The following is a 20,045-nucleotide window of genomic DNA, read 5'->3' as shown; positions in this document are numbered from 1 at the left end:
TTTAATCCCAGCCTTCTAAAGGCAGAGTCAGAAGAATACTAGGTTCTGGGGCAGCCTAGGCTATATAGAGTTTTAGTCCAGCCGGGGCTAACAAGCATTACCCCATTTCAAAAGACAAACAAAAGATCTTTCCTCATTGCTTCTCTATTCTACAACAACACTTCCCCCAAACTGTGTCCCTCTAACAAAATGTATTCGTTCTCACTCATAGCAGAATGGCCTTGTGGCAGCTGACCCCACTGGGAAAGGAATGACAAAGTCAGCCCAGAGGACAGGCCACTCATCGGCAAACCACAGGAAGCATCTCAGAGACTCACTGAGACTGTCCCCCTCCCCCGGAGTCTGCAGTGTTCTAAGGACAGCCTCCTTTGTCCAGTGCAGTGCCAGACCCTCAACGTTATGGGGTGAGCCTGTGATGCTAACTACAGCGCCCAGGTCCAGCTTCCTGAGGGTAACATGGACTAGTGACAGTGCCTGGGTCCAGCTTTCTAGACCTTCAACAGGGAGCATTGATCCCTGAAAAGTAAGGAAGACTCAAACCCAGTTTTCCCCTTGAGTTTCTAGGAGCGCCCCTGGAATAACCAGGTGGAAAGAACGATAAATCACCCTTCCATTAACCAGTAGGCCTCTATCCCAGGGCCTGCTCTCTCTCACCTCAGCTTGTGAAGAAGCCACAGGGATGTCTGAAAGTAGCTTTCTGGGTCTGGAGAGATGGCTCAGTCAGGAAGCATGAGTTGCATCCCTCAGGACCCACATAAGAATGCTGAGCAGGGTCTTGTGTATTCATGGTCTAAGCCCTAGGGAGGTGGACACAAACAGATTTTGCCAGCCAGCTCAGCCTAATGGGAGCGCCCCAAATCAGTGAGACACCCTGTCTCAAAAAGCAAGGTGGACGGGTTCTGAGGAACACCACCCAAAGGGAGTAGCTTTCTCAAACACCATGTGCATTAAACCATGGTTAATTTTCTTCCTTTGTGGCCTATCATGTTTTAGAAATGCTGTAATTAGCACTTCTGGCTTCAACATAGGAAGAGCCTCAGGAGACACACCTTGTCCTTTCAGCGCTGGGCGACCTGGTCATCATGCTGCAAGCCTTGGCATTTGTCCTTAGCAGAGTGATAATTATTTATTAGTGGAATGGATGCTTATTATATTCAGAAATTAAAATTGTTAGGGGACAGTGTGCGGAGGATCACATCTGTTAGAAATAAATCACTTAAAAAATTATATTAGTCTCACAGACGGTCAAGAGCAGAGTGAGGGGAGGAGGTGCGAGGGGGCTGAGGAGACTGCTCGAGAATCCTGTGAAGTAGAGGGTGGTCACTGTGTTGTCAGCACATTACAGCGTCCAGACATCCACTCTGCGTTTCCCCTCTTTGAACCCTGGGTGTCCAATTAGCAGTGTGTGTGACTTTTCCATTCCAAGATAGCAGATACATGGAATGGCTAGCAAGGGGTAAGATTTAAAAAATTAAAAAGAACATGAGGAGAGACAGGAAGGGAGGGAGGAAGGGAGGGACAGAGGGAGGGAGGGAGGGAGGAGGGAGGGAGGGAGGGAGGGACAGAGGGAGGGAGGGAGGAAGGGGAAGGGAAGGGAAACGAAGAAAAAGAAAAAAAAGAAAAGAACAAGAAAGAGATCATTGAAGAATTCTAGAAACAGAGGCCAAAGGAATTTTTAATTCAAATGATACTAGAGTTTCAGAAGAAGCAAGGAATTTTAATTGGAAAGGTTTGAGGGTTTGGGGTAGGGATTGGCACAAATCACCTCCCTAAGATCCACCCCCACTTTGTGTTTCCTGAGCGCATCTTCTCTTCACACAGCCTGGTCTCATTAGGGGTCACGTCCTCATCCTCTGTCCAGTGACTTTGCAGCTCAGGTGCTGTGCTGCTTTCTGGTGCCTTCAGCAGCTGCTCTCCTCGCCCAGCAGAAAGTCCTGAGAGGGGGCTCGCTCTTGCAGACACTCTCACAGATGAGAGAGAACCTAGGCCTCCGTAATTCAAGCTGATTGAGATGTATGGAAGTGTATTAATCCATACAGCCTCATTAGGTGGCCTCAAAAAAAGACACTGCCATGTATGTACCATCAAGTCCTATGAGGATAAACTCCCCTTTCTTTCTCTCCCTTTCTCCCCGCTTCCTCCCCTCACCCCCTCACCCAATCTCTGTTCTCTAAAATGAAAAGAGAGGGAGGTTTTGGGTTTTTTTTCCACCTGAGAAAGCAACACTCTACCATGGGGTAGCCAGATCTATAAGAATCTAGAAATAAGACATTCTGAACTTATACCTTCAGAGATATATGAAAAAACAGGCAGTTTTCTAAAATATAATATTTTTATTAATTCCTTGAGAACGTTGTGCATATACACATTGTACTTTTTATTGTACTCCATTCCTTCCCTAACTCCTCTTAGGGCTGCCTCCTATCCCTATTCATGTCCTTCCCTTTCAAACAGATAGTTTTAAGAACCTTAATTTCCTAACTTTGAAGGAATTTAGTAATCTTCATCCAGGAAATGAAGGGTCTGAAGGATGTGGCTGGATGCTGTATCCCTCTGATGTCATGTCCAGCGTTCAGAACTCAGCCCTGTCTTCCTGAAAGGACATTGTCTGTGTTTGTGCTTAAGGTCTAAAGAGACTGTTTTTGAGCCCCTACCCTCTAGAATGCACAGACCTCTTCCTTTTTGCTAGAAGAATGTCCTCCATGGGGCATGTCTAAACACCATACAGAGCAGATATCAGAACCATCCACGCACCAACTATCTTGACCGTGATGTCCCAGGCAATCTTGGCCCTTCCTGCAGCAGCATGATGGCATGGAAACACAGTCCCCGGCAGTTTTCTTTTTACTGCTGGATTATTGCACCCTGTTGGGGGATCCATCTGAGCATTTCATGTGTCCTACTTTTCACATGCCCAGATGGTGGCTACGTGCTTTGGTTTGAATTGGGCAGCCTCATCCTTCATGCTCTGTAGTCTGTCTGGTTATCAAAGAAAGATATGAGACAAGGGAAATTCTTCCCTTTTCCAGCTCCTCTTCATCTGTCCTAGTCACCCACAGAAATGATGTGTTCATACAATTGCTGGGATGGCAGTCACCACGATAACCGAACGTCCCTTCCATGGTGCGGGTAACTCCTTGTACCCACGGTGCCTGCATCCCTCTCCATGAGGATCCTTTGCGGTGTAAGCCATTATATGAGATCTTATCAGTTACACGGGAGGGAGCAGCACTGTGAATGTTTTATACACCAAGGAAAACACTTAGATTTACATTGGTCTGTTTCACTGTAGTCTTTAAGCTGAGCAGAGACTTTAAATGAAATCATTCAGCCTGAGACAGTGACATGACACTGTCACCTGGAAACACACTGGGCCACGTTCACAGCTATCTTAGGATGCGTACAGCCTGTGGTCTACAGACTGAACACATCTGATCCTGGATCTACTACTTTTCCTGCGTGTTGACGTTAAAAGCCCAGTGCTGCTGTGCAGCATTTGGGGACTCCACCTATATACACCTTCAGTGCTTGGTTTCCATCTCTCTGTATATGAGTTTTCTGAATGTGCAGAGTCTTGTTCCTAAGGAATAGGACCTAAGATGTGTGCACTCCAAGTTTCTTCCCTGCTCCCTCAGTGCTCAGAGCTGTGCTGGAGAAGAAATGGCTGTTACAGTATCCGCCTGAGGCATCGGAGCCTTCAGGTCTTCAATTGATGTCAGCACTTGGGACAAAGCACAAAGCCAAGTTAAACAGCTGCTCCTCTGAGTCATCGGAACCCCAGGATTCCTTAGCAGCTCCCAGGAGGAAGGTCACGCTGAAATCACTTCTCTTGAGTGACAAAGGTGTGCTGGGCATTTTCAGAATGGTCAGCTACTTCTCAAAGTTCACGAGGAAGTTAGTAACTGTTAGGTGCCAAGACTCCGAACAATTAGGTTGTATGCCTAAAGTGTCCCTGAGGTGAGGGATGAAGCCAAGACGTGGGCTCCAGTCATTGTCACCAAAATCTCTTGTTTTGTTGAAGGTTCTAGAGTCTCAAAGTTGCCTCTTCCACCAGATGTTAGTCACAGGACTTTAAGGGAACATTGCTATTTCTTATGAAACAGGAATCTATTTTTATCTGTTTGAAAAATAAAAAAAGTAAAAATCATGAATTCTGGAACAATGAATTAAGCACCCAAAATACCAAATCCACAGCACGCCTTCTGTCCTCAGTGAGAACTTCTCCCTGTTCTGGTGAAATATCTAAGAAAAACGTATAAGTTGAAAACTGTCTTGGATCTACCTAGATGAGAGGAAAACCACAATGAGGTCTCAAAACAAATAGAAGTTGTTTTTATTTTTAATTGAGTATGCTTAGCTTAAGTACATTTTCTCTTAAGGTATAATGACTAAACTCTGATCATTCCCTTTTGTTTATTCATTTAAAACGCAAATAAAAGCAGATAATCAATAGATCATAATCTAAAACCAGAGGATTTACGAGTTAATAAGCTTGAGTCAATAGATACGCTATAACAAAGCTCTCAACGCTAAACCTGACATAATTTGCTTTACGCTAAGCTGGTTGACTTAATGCTTTAATTTAATTCCAATATTAACTGAAAAATCCAAAGAAAGGGGGAAATTTTTAAATCCTATTATATTAAAATATTTTTCAAGCAACAACTCAATATCACCATGCCACAACTGCTGATGTGTGCCACTGAAGCCTACCCAACCATGCCGGGTCTAATGTTTGATGGACAGTTAACCCTGTGGAGCCTGGTACAAGTGAGCTATGGATGTTCTCAATGCTTTCCCTTTGACGGCTCTTCTGTCAACCTCAACTGTCATATTTTTGTCTTTTATGCCTGTTTCCCCTGATTCATTGCCAAATCGTCAGGGATGTTGTTGGTTTTGTGTGCATTTATGTGTATTTTGTATATGTGTGTGTGTGCATGTAGATGTATTAGGGTGCTTGTGTATGTGTGTGTATGTGTGTGCGCATATATATGTGTTAGGGTGCTTGTGTGTGTGTGTGTGTGTGTGTGTGTGTGTGTGTGTGTGTGTGTGTGTGTGTAAGGCCAGAAGACAACCTTAGCTGTCACAGCTCAGGTGCCATTCACATCGTTTTTTTGAGAATATGTCTTCCATTGGCCTACAGCTTACCAAGCAGGCTGGCTAGATGGTCAGCAGGCCCCAAGGATCTACCTTTCTTCACCCCGCTAGTGCTAGGATTATAACACAAACATGTGTCACCACACCCAGAATTTTATAGGAGGGAATTGGGTTTGCAGGTCATGTACTTCACTGACACCTCTCACTCCAGACCCAGAATCCTTATTTCTAAAACAGTTCTTCTTCTTGTCTTTATTTTATTGTATAGCCTGACCCCTCAGAAGGGAAGAGGCTGTAGGCAAGCCTGGGCCACACGGCAGTAAGAAGGCCTTTCCTGATTTGCTGAAAGGAAGACGTGACACACCATAGCTTTGCCTTACAAAGTCTGGTGTCATTAGTGGAGACAGTAAGAGGTATGAAGTCATATCCCAAATGCTTGCAAGGTCATGAGCACAGACTCTCTAGTCTGAATGCCTCCCATCAAATCCTGATTCAGCCCTGATAATTTGATGAGCATGGACAGTTTGCTTCAACTACCTTCTCACCTTCTCATCCATCTTCTTCCTGAAAATGAAGATAATGTTTTCTATCTCTCTCTCTCTCTCTCTCTCTCTCTCTCTCTCTCTCTCTCTCTCTCTCTCTCCTCCCTCTTTCTCTCCCCATGTGTGTGAGCATGTGTGTGTAATATACATATACATGTATATATATGACTTGGAAAGCTCTGTGTGTTTCAACCCTTTAAGACAAAATACTTTGTAGGGAAAGAATTCAAAGGCTAGAGAACTTACACTGTGAGCAATTTTGAGAGCAGCAGTACTGGTCACTGGTTACAGGGGTCAGTTGTATCTTTCAGAGCAGCCATGCCTGCTGGCCTAACACCTGAGTATCCGTTCTCCACCCCACGAGTCATGGAGTTTCCTGTGCCCGTTTGGTTTTGATTAGCATCCTGGCTGTCACACTGATCAAGTAGCAATATGCTTCAGCTGCCTCTTAACCAGCCTTGTGGTCCCATGAGTGTTGTGACCAAAGAACAAGTCCAGTCACTCAGCCAAATGAACTCATGCACTGGCTGTTCACTGGGGGCTGGGGGCGGGGGGGTGGGGGGGGGTGTCCCTTCTCTGTTTGGAAAGGATAGTCAGGAAATCACATGGCTATTTTAGGGTGAACGTTTCCCACCACATTTCTCCAGCTCTGAAATCATGGGCATCCAGCTCTCTCCTGTGCTACAGGTGACAGCTGTCCTGTGCTTGTCCTTGCTGGTGCCTGCACAGACTTGACCAATGCCGAGCATCCCCGCGTCAGCCGAGCTGTGCTCGCCGCTGGTACTGCGGCTCCCATTGCATTTAATTACCACTTGAACTCTCTTCAAAGAGGTGATGCTGGCATTCAAATTAAAAGCTATCATAAACACAAAATAGGCCAGAATCAGCCACACTGTGTGTGACTTTTTTAAAAAACAATACCTACGTTTATATAAGCTTAAATTAAGAGTCTCAACAAATATAAAATTTAAAACTCTAAAGTTTTATATTTTCATTTAATTAGAAGTACTTTTTTTTCCACTTAGGGATATATAAATATGCCTGTTAGGGATATATAGTTGTTTTGTTTTTATCAAGGAGTTTTTTTTTTATAGATGGTTTAGAAAACATTAGATATATGCCATGATATTCTTTTTTTTCCTCAAAATTGCTAGCATATTGCCAATAAGATAATGTATTTAAATAAAAGATAATTTATGCATCCAGCAGACATCTATTGAGCACCCATATGGTGCTAAGAACATTTGTATCCCCCCGTCTCTGTCCTCTAAGACTCAAGACCTAGTCGGAAGAAAAGACAGGTAAACTGATCACGATAACACAAAGTAAGAACAAGAGAACAAGCAGAGAATGAGAGGAAATGACTGTCTGAGGACTCAAACTCTTCCAAATGGAACTGGCATTGAATTTGTGTTTTTGAGATGGTGGGGAGTTCCTAAGCTTGAAAGGGCACTCTGAACACTCCATCCCATCGGGGAATGCCCTGAGTCAAAGGGCAGGGGTGCAGGGTGAGCGGGGAGAGCCTAAAGGTGTGAGGTGAGCAGGGGAGCCTGAAGGAGCAAGGAGAGCCTGAAGGAGCAGGGAGAGCCTGAAGGAGCAGGGAGAGCCTGAAGGGGCAGGGAGAGCCTGAAGGGGCAGGGAGAGCCTGAAGGGGCAGGAGAGCTGAAGGGCAGGGAGAGCCTGAAGGAGCAGGGAGAGCCTGAAGGAGCAGGGAGAGCAGGGAGAGCCTGAAGGGGCAGGGAGAGCCTGAAGGTGCGGGGTGAGCCTGAAGGGGCAGGGAGAGCAGGACAGAGCCTTCAGAGAGAGGCAGGCTGCAGGAGTACTGCTGAGACCATGGAGTTGGGCCCTCCTGTGCTTCCTGACCAGATCCGGTCCAGCATTCCTCGGCCTTGCAAATGATAGATTCGACTTTGATCCTTCTAATTGACCCTGACAATGAAGCAGACTCTGGAAGCAATGAGTGGGTCCAGGAGCCATTTCAAAGTCCCAGGGCCGAGCTTTAGCTCCTTCCACCTTCTCGACGCTAGGAAAGCAGAGATGATTAAAACAAACAGACAGACCAAAAAGCCCACTCAAAGCAGGAAATGAGCCTCTCCTGTAGAAGTGGGGTTACAGAAAATAGAGTAAATGACACCAGTCCTCAAAATGGAAGAGCCATCACCTGACTCAGGAGCATTTGCTTCTGGCGAAGTGTTAGGACTCCCTCAGATGAGACACTGATAGCCGTGGAATATTTTCTACACTCTGTGGTGTTTTGTTATCAGCCTGAGCAAACTCACAGCCCCCTAAGTGTCTCAAAGGACTCGGGTGATCACATTAAGCCTGAATGAGAAGGTGCCACTCCCCAGCTTTCCCACAGAACCTGGAGTCAACTCAGCCCACAGGGTTCACACATCTGACCCTGCCCATCACTTTGACCCTCTCTTGTCGACTCGGCAACATTCCTATCAGCTAACCGCCAAGCTCGGTCCCACCTTAGAGCAGTACGCAATTCCTTTCTGCCTCTGTGTGTTTTTCCTGGTGCCTCACTAGGCTGGAATCCTCTGTATCCTCTCCTGAGCACAACTTCCTCAAGGACCTCCCTTCCCTGCTACACCAGTGACCTCACTGGCGTCCCTGTTACACAAGGCCAGACACCACGTGGTACCTCTCCCTGTCTCATTCTCTTCAGAATTCCCTGCAGTGCCCTGGGATGCCCCATCCTTCCCCTCCCCTCCTCCCTCTCCCTCTCCCTTCCTTTCTCTTCCTGTCTCCATGCTTTTCCCTCCCTCTCCCCTTTCCATTCCCCTCATGGTAATGTAGAACTGAAGGAGCTTGTCCTTGTTTCCTGGGATTTCTCCTGAAGTTAGGAGGGTGTCAGACATCAGAGAGCTCTTGAATGTCTGTTCAGTTACAGTTGCATGAATGCTGCACACTGGCTGGGGGAAGACTCTCTTCCACGTGCGTTATCAACAGTGCTTGGCTTCCCATGGAATAGATTATCAGGGTGGAACTGCTGGGTCACAGGCGATGCACACTTTTAATTTTGATAGATCAGAAGTGCTGCTTTTTAATATTTAGTGTGACTGATTTGCCACTTTAAAATTTAATTATCACAAATTTAATTTTTTTCATCTTCCCCTTTGACAAATGTGCCATTTCCAGCCATCCTTTTTTCCCCCTCAGTGTTTTTATGGTGTTTTATGGTAATGGGACATCATTGTACATATTGTAAGGATTCTAGTTTTTGCTTTATTGATTGATACAGCCAATTTTCCAGTAAACAAAGTATCTGTGAGTTGAATCTTTATCTTCTACTGACCCCTCTCACTGTGAAATGAATGATACACTTAGAAAGAGAAGAAATGCTCTCTCCCCTTATCATTCTTCTTCTCTCTGTGTAGATCAGTGGTTCTCAATCTTCCTAATGCTGTGACCCTGCAATACAGTTCCTCATGTTGTGGTGACCACCCATCATAAAATTATTTTTGTTGCTACTTCATAACTGTAATTTTGCTACTGGTATGAATCATAATGTAAATGTCTGTTATGTGAGGTATCTTATATGTGACTCCTGTGAAAGGGTTGTTCCACCCCAAAGGGGTCACGCCCCACAGGTTGATAACTGCTGGTGTAGATGTTTGAACAAGTGAAGGCATTAAGGAATGCACAGGTCTAACTGCTGAATGCTTCAAGTCGGAAATATATAATAGTTAGAGTAAAGGGCCCCTGCCTAGACTACAATAACACACACCACAGTCGTGTGGGAAGGGGTCCTGTGCTTATACATTCTTTAGACTACAATAACACACATCACAGTCGTGTGGGAAGGGGTCCTGTGCTTATACATTCTTTAAGACTACAATAACACACACATCACAGTCGTGTGGGAAGGGGTCCTGTGCTTATACATTCTTTAGGTCTTGCACCTGAATGTTGTAGCGTTAGTGTCAGTGCTAAGAAAGCTTTGGTATTTGCATGGCCTGTGAGCTGGCCTTGCTCCCCAGGCATCAGTGGTCGCTCTAACCTTTTCTGGGTACTTTGTAGATGTTTGATCTTTGTAAGATGCTGGGGTAAGGATGTGGCTAGCTCCACACAGACACGTGCCCAATACAGGAAAGTCCAAATGGGGCACGTGTGATTCAAGAGAGGACAGAACATGCAGCTTTAGTTCAACTCACTTTCTATCTTTCCAAAACTCACTTTATGTTTTTATTCGTGTGTCTATCTGTGTGTCTCTGTGTGTATCTGTCTGTCTGTCTTTGTGTGTACGTATTTATCTGTGTGTCTGTCTATGTGTGTCTATGTGCGTGTGCATGTGCGTGTGTGTGTGTGTGTGTAAGCATGCTTGCACGTGTGCGTGTGTGTGTGTGTAAGCATGCTTGCACGTGTGCGTGTGTATGTGTGTGTGTGTGTCTGTGTGTGTAAGCATGCTTGCCCATGCAGACACCTGTGGAGGCCATAGGTTGATGCTGGCTATCCTCAATTACTTCTTCACCTTATTTCCCTAAGCCAAGGTTTCTCACTGAATGCAGAACTCTTCATTTTGGATAGACCAGTCAGCTGAGGTTACAGTGTACATGGCCACTCCTGGGTCTTTTCTTCCAGGAGATCTGACTTCAGGTCCTTCTTCACGCTGCAGCAAGCACTTTCTACACTGAACTCTCTCAGCAGACATGTTTTGTTTTACAAAAGAAAACTCCTGTTTTCTTTTTCTTTTTTTAAAAAAAATCAGTTCTTTGAGAATTTCATACAATGAGTTTTGACCATATTTACCCCTCCCCTGGCTCCTCCCAGATCCACCCCCTCCCCTACCCTCCCAACTTTGTGTCCGCCTTCCCACCCCATCCATCACATCCAATCTGTGCTGCCTGTGTGTGGCTTTCTACTGGGGTGAGGTCAACCTACCAGTGATAGTATTCTTTTTGTTGTTTTATGATTCTAAAAGTTTAGCTTATAGTACATCCTTTTATGATTCTTTCCTTACTTATTATTTATTCTATGTGTCTTTTATATCATGTATCTTGATCTCATTCATTTCCCCCATCCCTTCACATCTGCTCTCTGCCCCTGCACACCTCCCCCCCCCACAAAAAAAATTAGAAAAAAAAAGAAAAAATTAAAAATCTTGTCATGGAAGCTGCAGTGTGACACAGTGAGTCACACAGTAAACCCCTTTGGTCCATATATCATTACTTGCAAGTGTTCATTGCAAAGTCATTGGTCTGGTTCGAGGCCTCTCGTTTCTACTACACCATAGATGCTGGGCCCTCACTGAGACTCTTCTTGATATCCTGTATTTCCCTGTGTTGTGGAGATCCTGAAGCTTTGGGCTGTAGGACGTGTCCCTTCACATGATCCAGCAGATCATAGATGGGGTGGATATCAGGGCAGGCCAAGCCACCACTCTGGTTCTGGGCCTGGGCAACTGCAGGGTTGGTCCATCTGCCAGTTCTCCCCACCAGGGGGAGCTCCCCAGCACTGCCCCGCTAATTCACCTCTTGCATCAATGAGCGAGGGGTGGGGCCGGTTCTTCTGCTTTCCAGATCTCAAGGTTGGCTCTCCCACACCTACACCACTAGAGCCAGCTCTGTTGTGTTGCCCAGGCGAGGTAAAGGGCCACTCTCTCAAGTGCTCAACGGCAATATTCTTAAAGAAACTGGCTCTCCTTCTCCCAGCAGCTTCTGGTCCAGCAGCTCCTCAGCTAGGGGAGGGACTTCATACCCACCTCCCCTCTCCGCGCTTGGATTTGGTCTGGCCTGAGCTTGCACAAGGCTTGTGAATGCTGTCACAGCCACTGTGAGCTCATACGTGCAACCGCCCTGCCCTGCTCGGAAGACTTTCTTTCCTTGTATTTACTCACTACCTCTGGCTCCCAGAGTCTTAATGATCCCTGGGCCTTGAAAGGAGAGAGTGCAGGCAGATACTACATTTGGAGATAATCATTCTATAGTCTCTTATTCTCTGTACCTTGGCCAGTTGTCGGTCTCGGTGTTAGCTGCCATCTACTACAAATAGGAACTTCTCTAACGAGGTGTGGGAAAACATAATCTGTGGATATAACAGTAAATCAAAAGCCCATTGAATACTATGTCCACTTAGCTAGGGGCCTGTGACCTGTCTAGTCGCAGGCTCTTGTGCCTTTAACTGTGACTGGTATCGGTTTCATTATGTGAAGCAGGGCTTCAATCCAATCAGAAGGGGTTTGGTTACTCCCTTGACATTCATACCACTCTTGTATCAGTGGGCGTGTCTTGCCAGGCCACTCATTCTTGCAATTTGCCAGTTTCACAGCTAGGTAAGATTTTTAAAAGGTATCTTTAAATTTATTTCTTTGACAATTTCATAAAATATATAATGTGGTTTGATCATATTCACCCCTCATTTCTCTTACCCCTTGTTCCCAATCTGTCATCCTCCTACTTTTATGTCTTTATGCATTTAAGCCTCTGCATTTGATTAGGGTTGCTTTCATGTGCACAGATGTAGGGTTCTCTAGTGGATCACAGTATGTCGAGGTACTCTGCAGGAGTGGAGAAGGCTCTTCCCAGAAGTCACAGATTATTAAACAAAAACCCCAGTCCCAACAAAACAGTATAGGCTCTTGCTTTCCCACCACAGCTAGATGGTGAGACTGCACGTGCTCCACTTGCAGAGCATAAAGAAATCACACAGGAACTTGCTGGAAAAGCCTTTTTGTTGTTGTTGTTGTTATTGTTGATGTTGTTGTTTCTAAAAACTAATTACAAAGTTTTGAAGTAGATGGTTTAGCAAAGCTTTTCCAGCCTTTCACCCAGGAAGCCATTCTCTAGTTACCTGATAGGGTGGTGAGCTCTTCTTACCAGCTGAGGAGCAGCTGAGTTACATCCTCATCTGGCCACAGTACTACAGGGCAAAATGTTCAAGCCTGTACATTATGCCATCTCTGTAGTGCAGGACTCTTTGCATTTCTTGTTTATTTTTGGTCTAAAGTCACTTCCTGGTGACATCCAGAGTGCCCTTCAGTTCTGCCACCCGTCCTCCTCAGCTTAACCTCCACTCTGCTTCCTGACTGGCCACTCAGCAGCCGCTAGTGAGACTCCAATTTACATCTTCTCCAAAGTTTCATCTCCTCTCTTCCAAATTCAAAAAGGCCCCTCTGTGTTTTCCTCACAGATGGCAGAACCGGGTTCAGAATTGTGTGCATCTCTGCAGTGCGGGCCAGCTCCATCCCATTCTAAGATATTCAGAAACCAGTCCATCTGTTTTCCATCCATGGTCCATTTTCAGAAAGCCTTTTGTGCACAAAACGCTCAACATGTTTAAAGAATATGGGGCCAATGAGACAGCTCAAAGGGCAAAGATATCTCCTGCAAGACCTGATGACCTTACTTAGGTCCTCAGGGCCCACATGTAGCTAGAGTTTTCCTGCCTGGCCCACAGTCAGGACAAATCTCTGTCTACCGCCAGTCCCACAGCCGCTCAGACCCAACCAAGTAAGCACAGAGACTTATAATGCTTACAAACTGTGTGGCCGTGGCAGGCTTCTTGCTAACTGTTCTTATAGCTTAAATTAATCCATTTCCATAAATCTGTACCTTGCCACGTGGCTCGTGGCTTACCGGCGTCTTCACATGCTGCTGGTCATGGAGGCACTGGCAGTGACTCCCACTCAGCCTTTCACTTCCCAGGGTTCTCCTCTCTCCTTGTCCTGCCTATCCTTGCTGCCTGGCCACTGGCCAATCAGTGTTTTATTTATACAGAACGATATCCACAGCACCCACATGGTGAAAGGAGAGAACCAACTCCCACAGGTTGTCCACTAACCACCACCACAATCACCATCACACACACACACAAATGAGAGAGACAGAGACAGACAGGGGCAGAGAAACAGAGACAGACAGACTACTGTGAATATCCCTCTATATGCTGTGGATGTGTGTTGCTCTGATTTGGTTGATAAATAAAACGCTTATTGGCCAGTAGCCAGGCAGAAAGTACAGTATAAGCAGGATAAGCAGAGAGGAGAATTCTGGGAACAGGAAGGCTGAGTCAGGAGTCACCAGCCAGACACAGAGGAAGCAAGATGTGAAGGCAGAACTGAGAAAAGATACCAAGCCAAATGGCTAAACATAAATAAGAATTATAGGTTAGTTTAAATGTAAGAGCTAGTCAGTGGTAGGCCTGAGCTAATGGCCAAATAGTTTTAATTAATATAAGCCTCTGTGTATTTACTTGGTGTGGGACCGTGGGAGCTGGGTGGGACCAGGAATACTTCAGCTACAGCAGACAGAGAAATACAAAGGGAGAACAATTTTTAAATGTAATTTTAACAGCATTTAAGACTTGGAGCTGCTCACTGACAATGCCACGTGTTTCTCTCACCATCTAGGCAGCTCCAGCTCACTACATAGTGATAGCGCCTTGCACACACACATGAAACCACAGACCAGGGGACTAGGATGTATCTTTTTTCCTTTCTTGTACTGTGAATTGATCTTTGATTTACAACAGTTCTGCATGCATGTGGAACAACATCTATAAATGTCTTCTCCTGCCTTCACAGAGCAGAGGGGGCTGTGATGACGTTGATGTATGTGTGAAATCAGTAGAAATTTCCTGATAAAGTTGCCACTTCTCAGCCTTGGAAGTCTTAGCCTGTTTTAAATTATCCAAGGTTGAGATGTTGCTAATGAGTGGTAAAGACATCATCTCTTAAGACTGATTTCACTCATGCAAAATAAATACTAGATGCAAATATGTTAATCAACCTTTGAGGAACTCAAATATTACTTTTCTAAATGGAAAAAGAAAAAGAAAAAAAAAGGTCCCACAGAACTGACAAATCAGATTATCTGGGCTTAAGAAAACTGGATAAATATTTTGTGAGCATCAGAGCACAGAAAAGGTATTCAGTGGACCGCAGCTGCGCGCTCTAAACCCAAGTCTTTAGGAAATAGTACAGGGGACCCCAGATAGCTTCTCATGCTTTTGTCTTCTTAGTCTGAGACTCAAGCTTCCATCCATAGCTTTTCCTTGAGTTTGTCATAATGAGAAAGAAAAATGTGGCTGAGAAAGAATCTATGAGGTCGGCATGTTTTAATATGGGCTGGTCTGAAATTCTCTTTGTGCCTCACGTGGGTGTGGATGTATGTGTGTGATCATGTGTGTTGAAGCCAGAGGTCAACATAGGGTATCTATTTTGATTATGCTCCACCTTCTTTTCTGAGGCAGGGTCTATCACTGAACTTGGGGCTAACAGATTCAGCTAGGCTGGCTAGACAGCAGGTCCAGGGATCTTCTTGTCTCCAACTCCCCAGCCCTGGGACTGTACACATGCACCTCCCCACCCAGCACTTTCTGTAGTGCTAGGGTTGAACCCAGGTCCTCACGCTGACGCAGCACATGCTTCCAACAGAGCGCTCTCCCCAGCCCTTTCAAAGTCACTTTTTCTCTGGGATTTTGCATGGATGAGAACTGAGAGGTGAAGGAACGCTCCCCTCAGTTGGTCCGTATGTATAAGCCAGAACTGATCTACTTTAGGATAAGGAGCCAAGGAAAGTGAGAATAACAAATAAAAGGCAAAAGTAGAAGAAATCCCATTGACTGGGGATGAAGTGAATGGTGCCCACGAAGATTAGCCCTTTTCCAAATTGCAGTAAGCGCACATAATACTCCTTGATGGGCACAGCAGCCCCCGAGCCTCACCACGTTGGCTTCATTACTGCGAGGAGCCTCAAGAAGCTCCTCACGGCTGAGGTAGAAGGGCTTAGTGAAAACGCACCACAAAGACCAGAGGGAAAGCTCTGGAAACTGCTGGATCATCAGATCAATAGACTCAAAGGTGACTAAGTTGGGTTGCTTTCTGCAGTTTAAACATTTGTGCAGGGACTATCCCCATGCAGCCTTTTATTGACAGCTCCAGATCAATGGTAATTTTTGATCATTTTCAACCTACATAAACCTATTGACCCCTTGGCCACCTTTGGGGCATTTCAAGTCGTCAAAAATAATCAGAGGAGATGGTGTAAAATTGTCAGACTGCTGAAGACTCCAAGTCGTTTCATGTGTCCACGAGAGCAGAGTTGAGAGGTTAAAATGTAGTTCAAATTGGCAGCAGAACCTCCACCGGCCGAGCATTCCAGAGGGTCCTGTCTTTATGCCTCATAAATGACACACTGATTTGTATCCCAGCTCTGACATGTCTGCATATAAATTTTAAAAAGTAAAAGAGGCTGAATCTCATCGGAACTATTAGGTGGGGCGATCAGATGAGGATTAGTTCCAGTAAAAATTTCTTCCCACCTTCTTTTACTGAGATGCTTTCTTCATCTGCTGGGTAACAAAAGCAGATAAACTTGTATAGTAAAGACTATGGAAAGGCTACCAGTGTAGACAAGGGTGGCTAAGAAGAGGGGACGGGAGTATGAATTGACAACCCAGAGGTGAGTGATATAATATATGGAGCTCAAAAGAAGCGCTAGGGACAGGTTGTCACCCAAACGGTAGAGAGCTTACCTTACCATACAGGAAGTCGAGGTTTTAACCCGGCACCACAGAAAAGTGAGTGTGGCGGTGCCTGCTGGTAATCCCATCACTCAAACGTGGGAGGGGGGCACAGAATTTAAGGTTCAAGGTCATTCTCTGTTACACAGCCAGTCCAAAGCCAGCCTTGGTTACATGAAACCCGGCCTCAAACAACAAAAGTTTAAGTTTAATGATTAAAATAATAGGAGAGGGTCATGAAGTGGGAGAGGATACAATAATGAAAATCAAAAAGGAAGGAGAGAAAAATGCCCAGTTGAAAACATCCAAAGAGGAAAAGGAGGAAAGTGGGGAGGGGGCGAATATAAAACCTGGAAAACATGAGGGAAAGCGAGAAGAGTGAGGGGGGGGGTCTTCAGAAACAACAAATAGCAAAAGAACTGTTCTTCAGTAAAATGTGGTTGTATTTATATAATGTAAGGTAAACGTAAGCCAGATTAAGAAAAACACTATTAAAATCGCCCTTTACAGGACCACACCTGGAAACATCTGGGCCAGGGATGCAGGAGCTTGAACTTGAGACACACAGGCTGCATTTCTACATTAGATGATGAAGGTTTTGAGGCGGGGGCATTTTGAAGACTTTCGCTTTCAAGGATCTGAGCCATAAATGTTTATTAAAGGAATCTATAATGAAATCAGTTCTGTTATTTTTTTAACGGTTGCCGGGAGTGTGGTGGAAGATTGAACAGCCGGCTGTTAATCATTAAGTACTCATGTTACGAAAAGTGTTTGATAGGATTGCCATCTAGGGGCTGAATGGAAGTCTCTGCTAGGAAATAAACCGTAATGGAGCAGGTGCCACTATTGACAATCTACATATGGTTTTGCTTTATAGCCCACATGCTTTTCCAGTTTCTTGTGACAAAAACCATCTCTAAGTGTACCCCAGCAGCCCACTTTCTCATCCATAATCTGTTAGAGGTGATTCCGGTTCACTTTGGGGCCTCTGCTTTTATTGGCATCTATTACCAAATCTTCTGAACAAAGAATTATTCTTTTTTGCATTATTAATCTTACCCATGTTTGCCCTATTTCCAGAGAAAAGAAATCATTTGTCAGAAAAGACTGTTTGTAATCAGGACTGGAAGCATCGTCGGATTTAATATTCATTGTGGTCATCCTGGTTCGATGCTGTATTTATCTAAAAGACCAATCCAATGTTGTGGAGAAATAAGTTTTTAAATATTCATGATCTAACTTTTAATATTTTAAAAAAGAGAAATTAATATTTCTGTAAAATTTGTTTCAGAGTCTGGCCGCTTAGCAAATGTTTAAATATTAAAAGATTTCAGGAGGTTAGCGTGTAATATCATAATGGACGTACTGAAACAGGAAAATTGACTTCACGAGTCTCAGATCCATAAAGGAAATTGTATTTCCTCTGCCCAGGTTTCTCACAGAATAAGAGAGATAGCTCAGTCAAAAACTTAAAACTAAGAATGTGAGAAAAGAATCAAAACATATGTCTATAGTCTTTTGGTTGTGTGTGTTTTTCACCTTCATCCAAAATGACGTTTGGAAGATTCCAAATTAAGGAGAATTCCTTTCTCATAACTGTGCCTATGTCTTAGCCACCTACCCTGGGAAATAACTTCCTCTCCCTACCTTGGCCCATCAAGAAAAAGAAACACTTGGTAGACTACCAATGTCACATTTAAACATCTAGTAAACCCAATCATTACAAGTAAATATCACTTAGTCAAAACTTAGTCATGATTGTTCATATTCAGTGGTTATGGTCCACATTAAAAATACCCCTCTCAAAACCTGCCTGTGTGTGTGTGTGTGTGTGTGTGTGTGTGTGTGTGTGTGTGTGTTTACTCATGCATATATTGCTACCCCTGTTGCAGGCATAATTCTTACCTTAAACAGACATATCCATCCAGCCCAGATTGGCAAGAACACCCCAGGGCCTCTCCGAATGTTAAGATTCTTAGCTCCAGTTAAGTTATGCAAAATATGTTAAATGTCTCTCTGTGAGCCAGAAACAAACAAACAAACAAAAGTAATTCTGCTATCCCTTTCTTCTTTTAGATCAACAAAGGCGAAATTCTCAAAGCCCAGATAACAGTTACTTTGGGTGCACTTCATGGTTTTAGTTACGCTGCTTCTAACAAATAGGAATAATTTCACATTTACATGAATAACAGGCTTCTCTGAGGGTGTTTGTACATTTATAGTTCAATGGGTTCATTGCTGTTTTCTTGTGTTTGTTTTATCAAATTTGTAAGATATAAATGCATAGCCACACACTGAGTGGGAGAGGCTGGGGAGTGGAGGGTCTCATGTATAAATAAGTAGCATTGCAGATTAGAGGTTTAGGATTGTTCCTGCTAAGTCTCACAAAGCCTTCCGATTAACCTGCTGGCCACTTCCCCACAGTTGCTAGGATGCAACTTGGGGCCACTGATCTTCGTTAAGCAAAATGCGATTCTCATCATGGGCACCACAATTTGTTGGTTTCAAGCTCCAGAAATCCACAGGTCCCATCTGATACAACTTTTTCACATGTCTGAAATCATTCATTAGTTCAGTGGTTCCCAACCTTCCTAATGCTGCGACCCTTTAATATAGTTCCCCATGTGGTAGTGACCCCCAATCATAAAATTATTTCATTGCTACTTCGTAACTGTAATTCTGCTACTGTTATGAACCGTCATGTAAATATGTGATATGTGACCCCTGTGAAAGGGTTGTTTGACCCCAGCCCCTAACAGGGTTGTGAGAAGTTGAGAACCATTGCATTAGTTGATGTATTCAGTATGGACAAGAGCAAGCAGAAAGAACACTCACTGTCTCCTCAACACGAGTTCAAACCTTTGCTGTGTATCTATGCCATTGTTAATGCCATGCGTCCTGACATGGCCATGCACTCCAGAGAATAACCTTCTATTGGCTTCTAAAGGATACCTAATTTGCCAACTTTCTTACAGGGAACAAGCCATGAAGCCCATCTTTTTGGGTTAGAACCATTCACAACATACCACATGGGCGTGGTCGCTGTGAACAGTGCAGGACAAGCATCAAGCCCCTGGACTCTGATTAAAACTTTAGAATCTTCCCCAAGTGGACTGATCAACTTTACAGTGGACCAGAGAGATAATGGCCGGGCTTTGCTGCTCCAGTGGTCGGAGCCAGTGAGAACCAACGGAGTGATCAAGGTAGAGTCCATCCTGCGTGGGAAATCGCACGGGTCATCTTCCAGATAAACAGATGCGCTCTGACATGCCATCAGGTCACTGGGAAGCTGGTTTAATTCTCCTTGATGGCTCCTCTAGGCACTTCAGCCTAGATCAGTGAAGAATAGCTGGAGAGGGCCCTGTTATGGGCCCAGCAGTGTGCTAAGATTACCTCATTTAATCCACACATCAGCCCCACTAGGTGGGGCCCACTAAACTTCATGAGGCTCATAAAGGTTAAGTAGATGCTTCAGGCGATATTGCCAAAGATGGGGTGGGATTTGAAGCCAAGATGTCCCCAAAGCTCTGAACTCTGGATGACCCTAACCTTCCTGCCTCCTCAGCTGCCTACTTTAGGTTATTTCCTTAAGCCTTACCTAATTCACTAAGGAAGATGGATCTGTCTCCTAACTCCTTGACTCTCACACGTAGCCATGAAAACTAGCCTTTCAATGTCACATGTAAAGCCTCGCCTCACAACCTGGGGATGTAAAGGAGATAGCATTCCCACAAACAGCCCACACTTGGAAGCTGTAAACCCTTACCCACATGAGGTAGACCCACATCTTTTCATGTTCTTCCCAGGGCTGGCAGCGACTCATCCTCCACTTCTTCCCTTTGGCTTTCCCTGTCAGTCCCTCCCAGGTCAGGATGGCAGAATCCCCAGCTCCAGCAGCCGTAACCACTGCCTGCTCCCATCGTTCTCCCCAGATGCTGG

The 20,045-nt window shown here is 44.8% G+C and overlaps 1 protein-coding gene across 1 annotated transcript in view; it reads left to right on the top strand.

Moving 5' to 3' along the window:
* The window catches only part of Ush2a (usherin), a 688,259-nt gene that overhangs the window by 610,910 nt on the left and 57,304 nt on the right, over positions 1–20,045 (top strand). Inside the window, 1 exon segment of the mRNA XM_028876752.2 lies at positions 19,082–19,309. Coding sequence (XP_028732585.1) covers positions 19,082–19,309 — 228 coding nt within the window.

The sequence above is a fragment of the Peromyscus leucopus genome, chromosome 15, assembly GCF_004664715.2.
Source record: "Peromyscus leucopus breed LL Stock chromosome 15, UCI_PerLeu_2.1, whole genome shotgun sequence".
Taxonomy (NCBI): Eukaryota; Metazoa; Chordata; class Mammalia; order Rodentia; family Cricetidae; genus Peromyscus; species Peromyscus leucopus.
The sequence above is the reverse complement of the archived record's forward strand: the minus strand, read 5'-3'. Positions and strand labels throughout refer to the sequence as shown.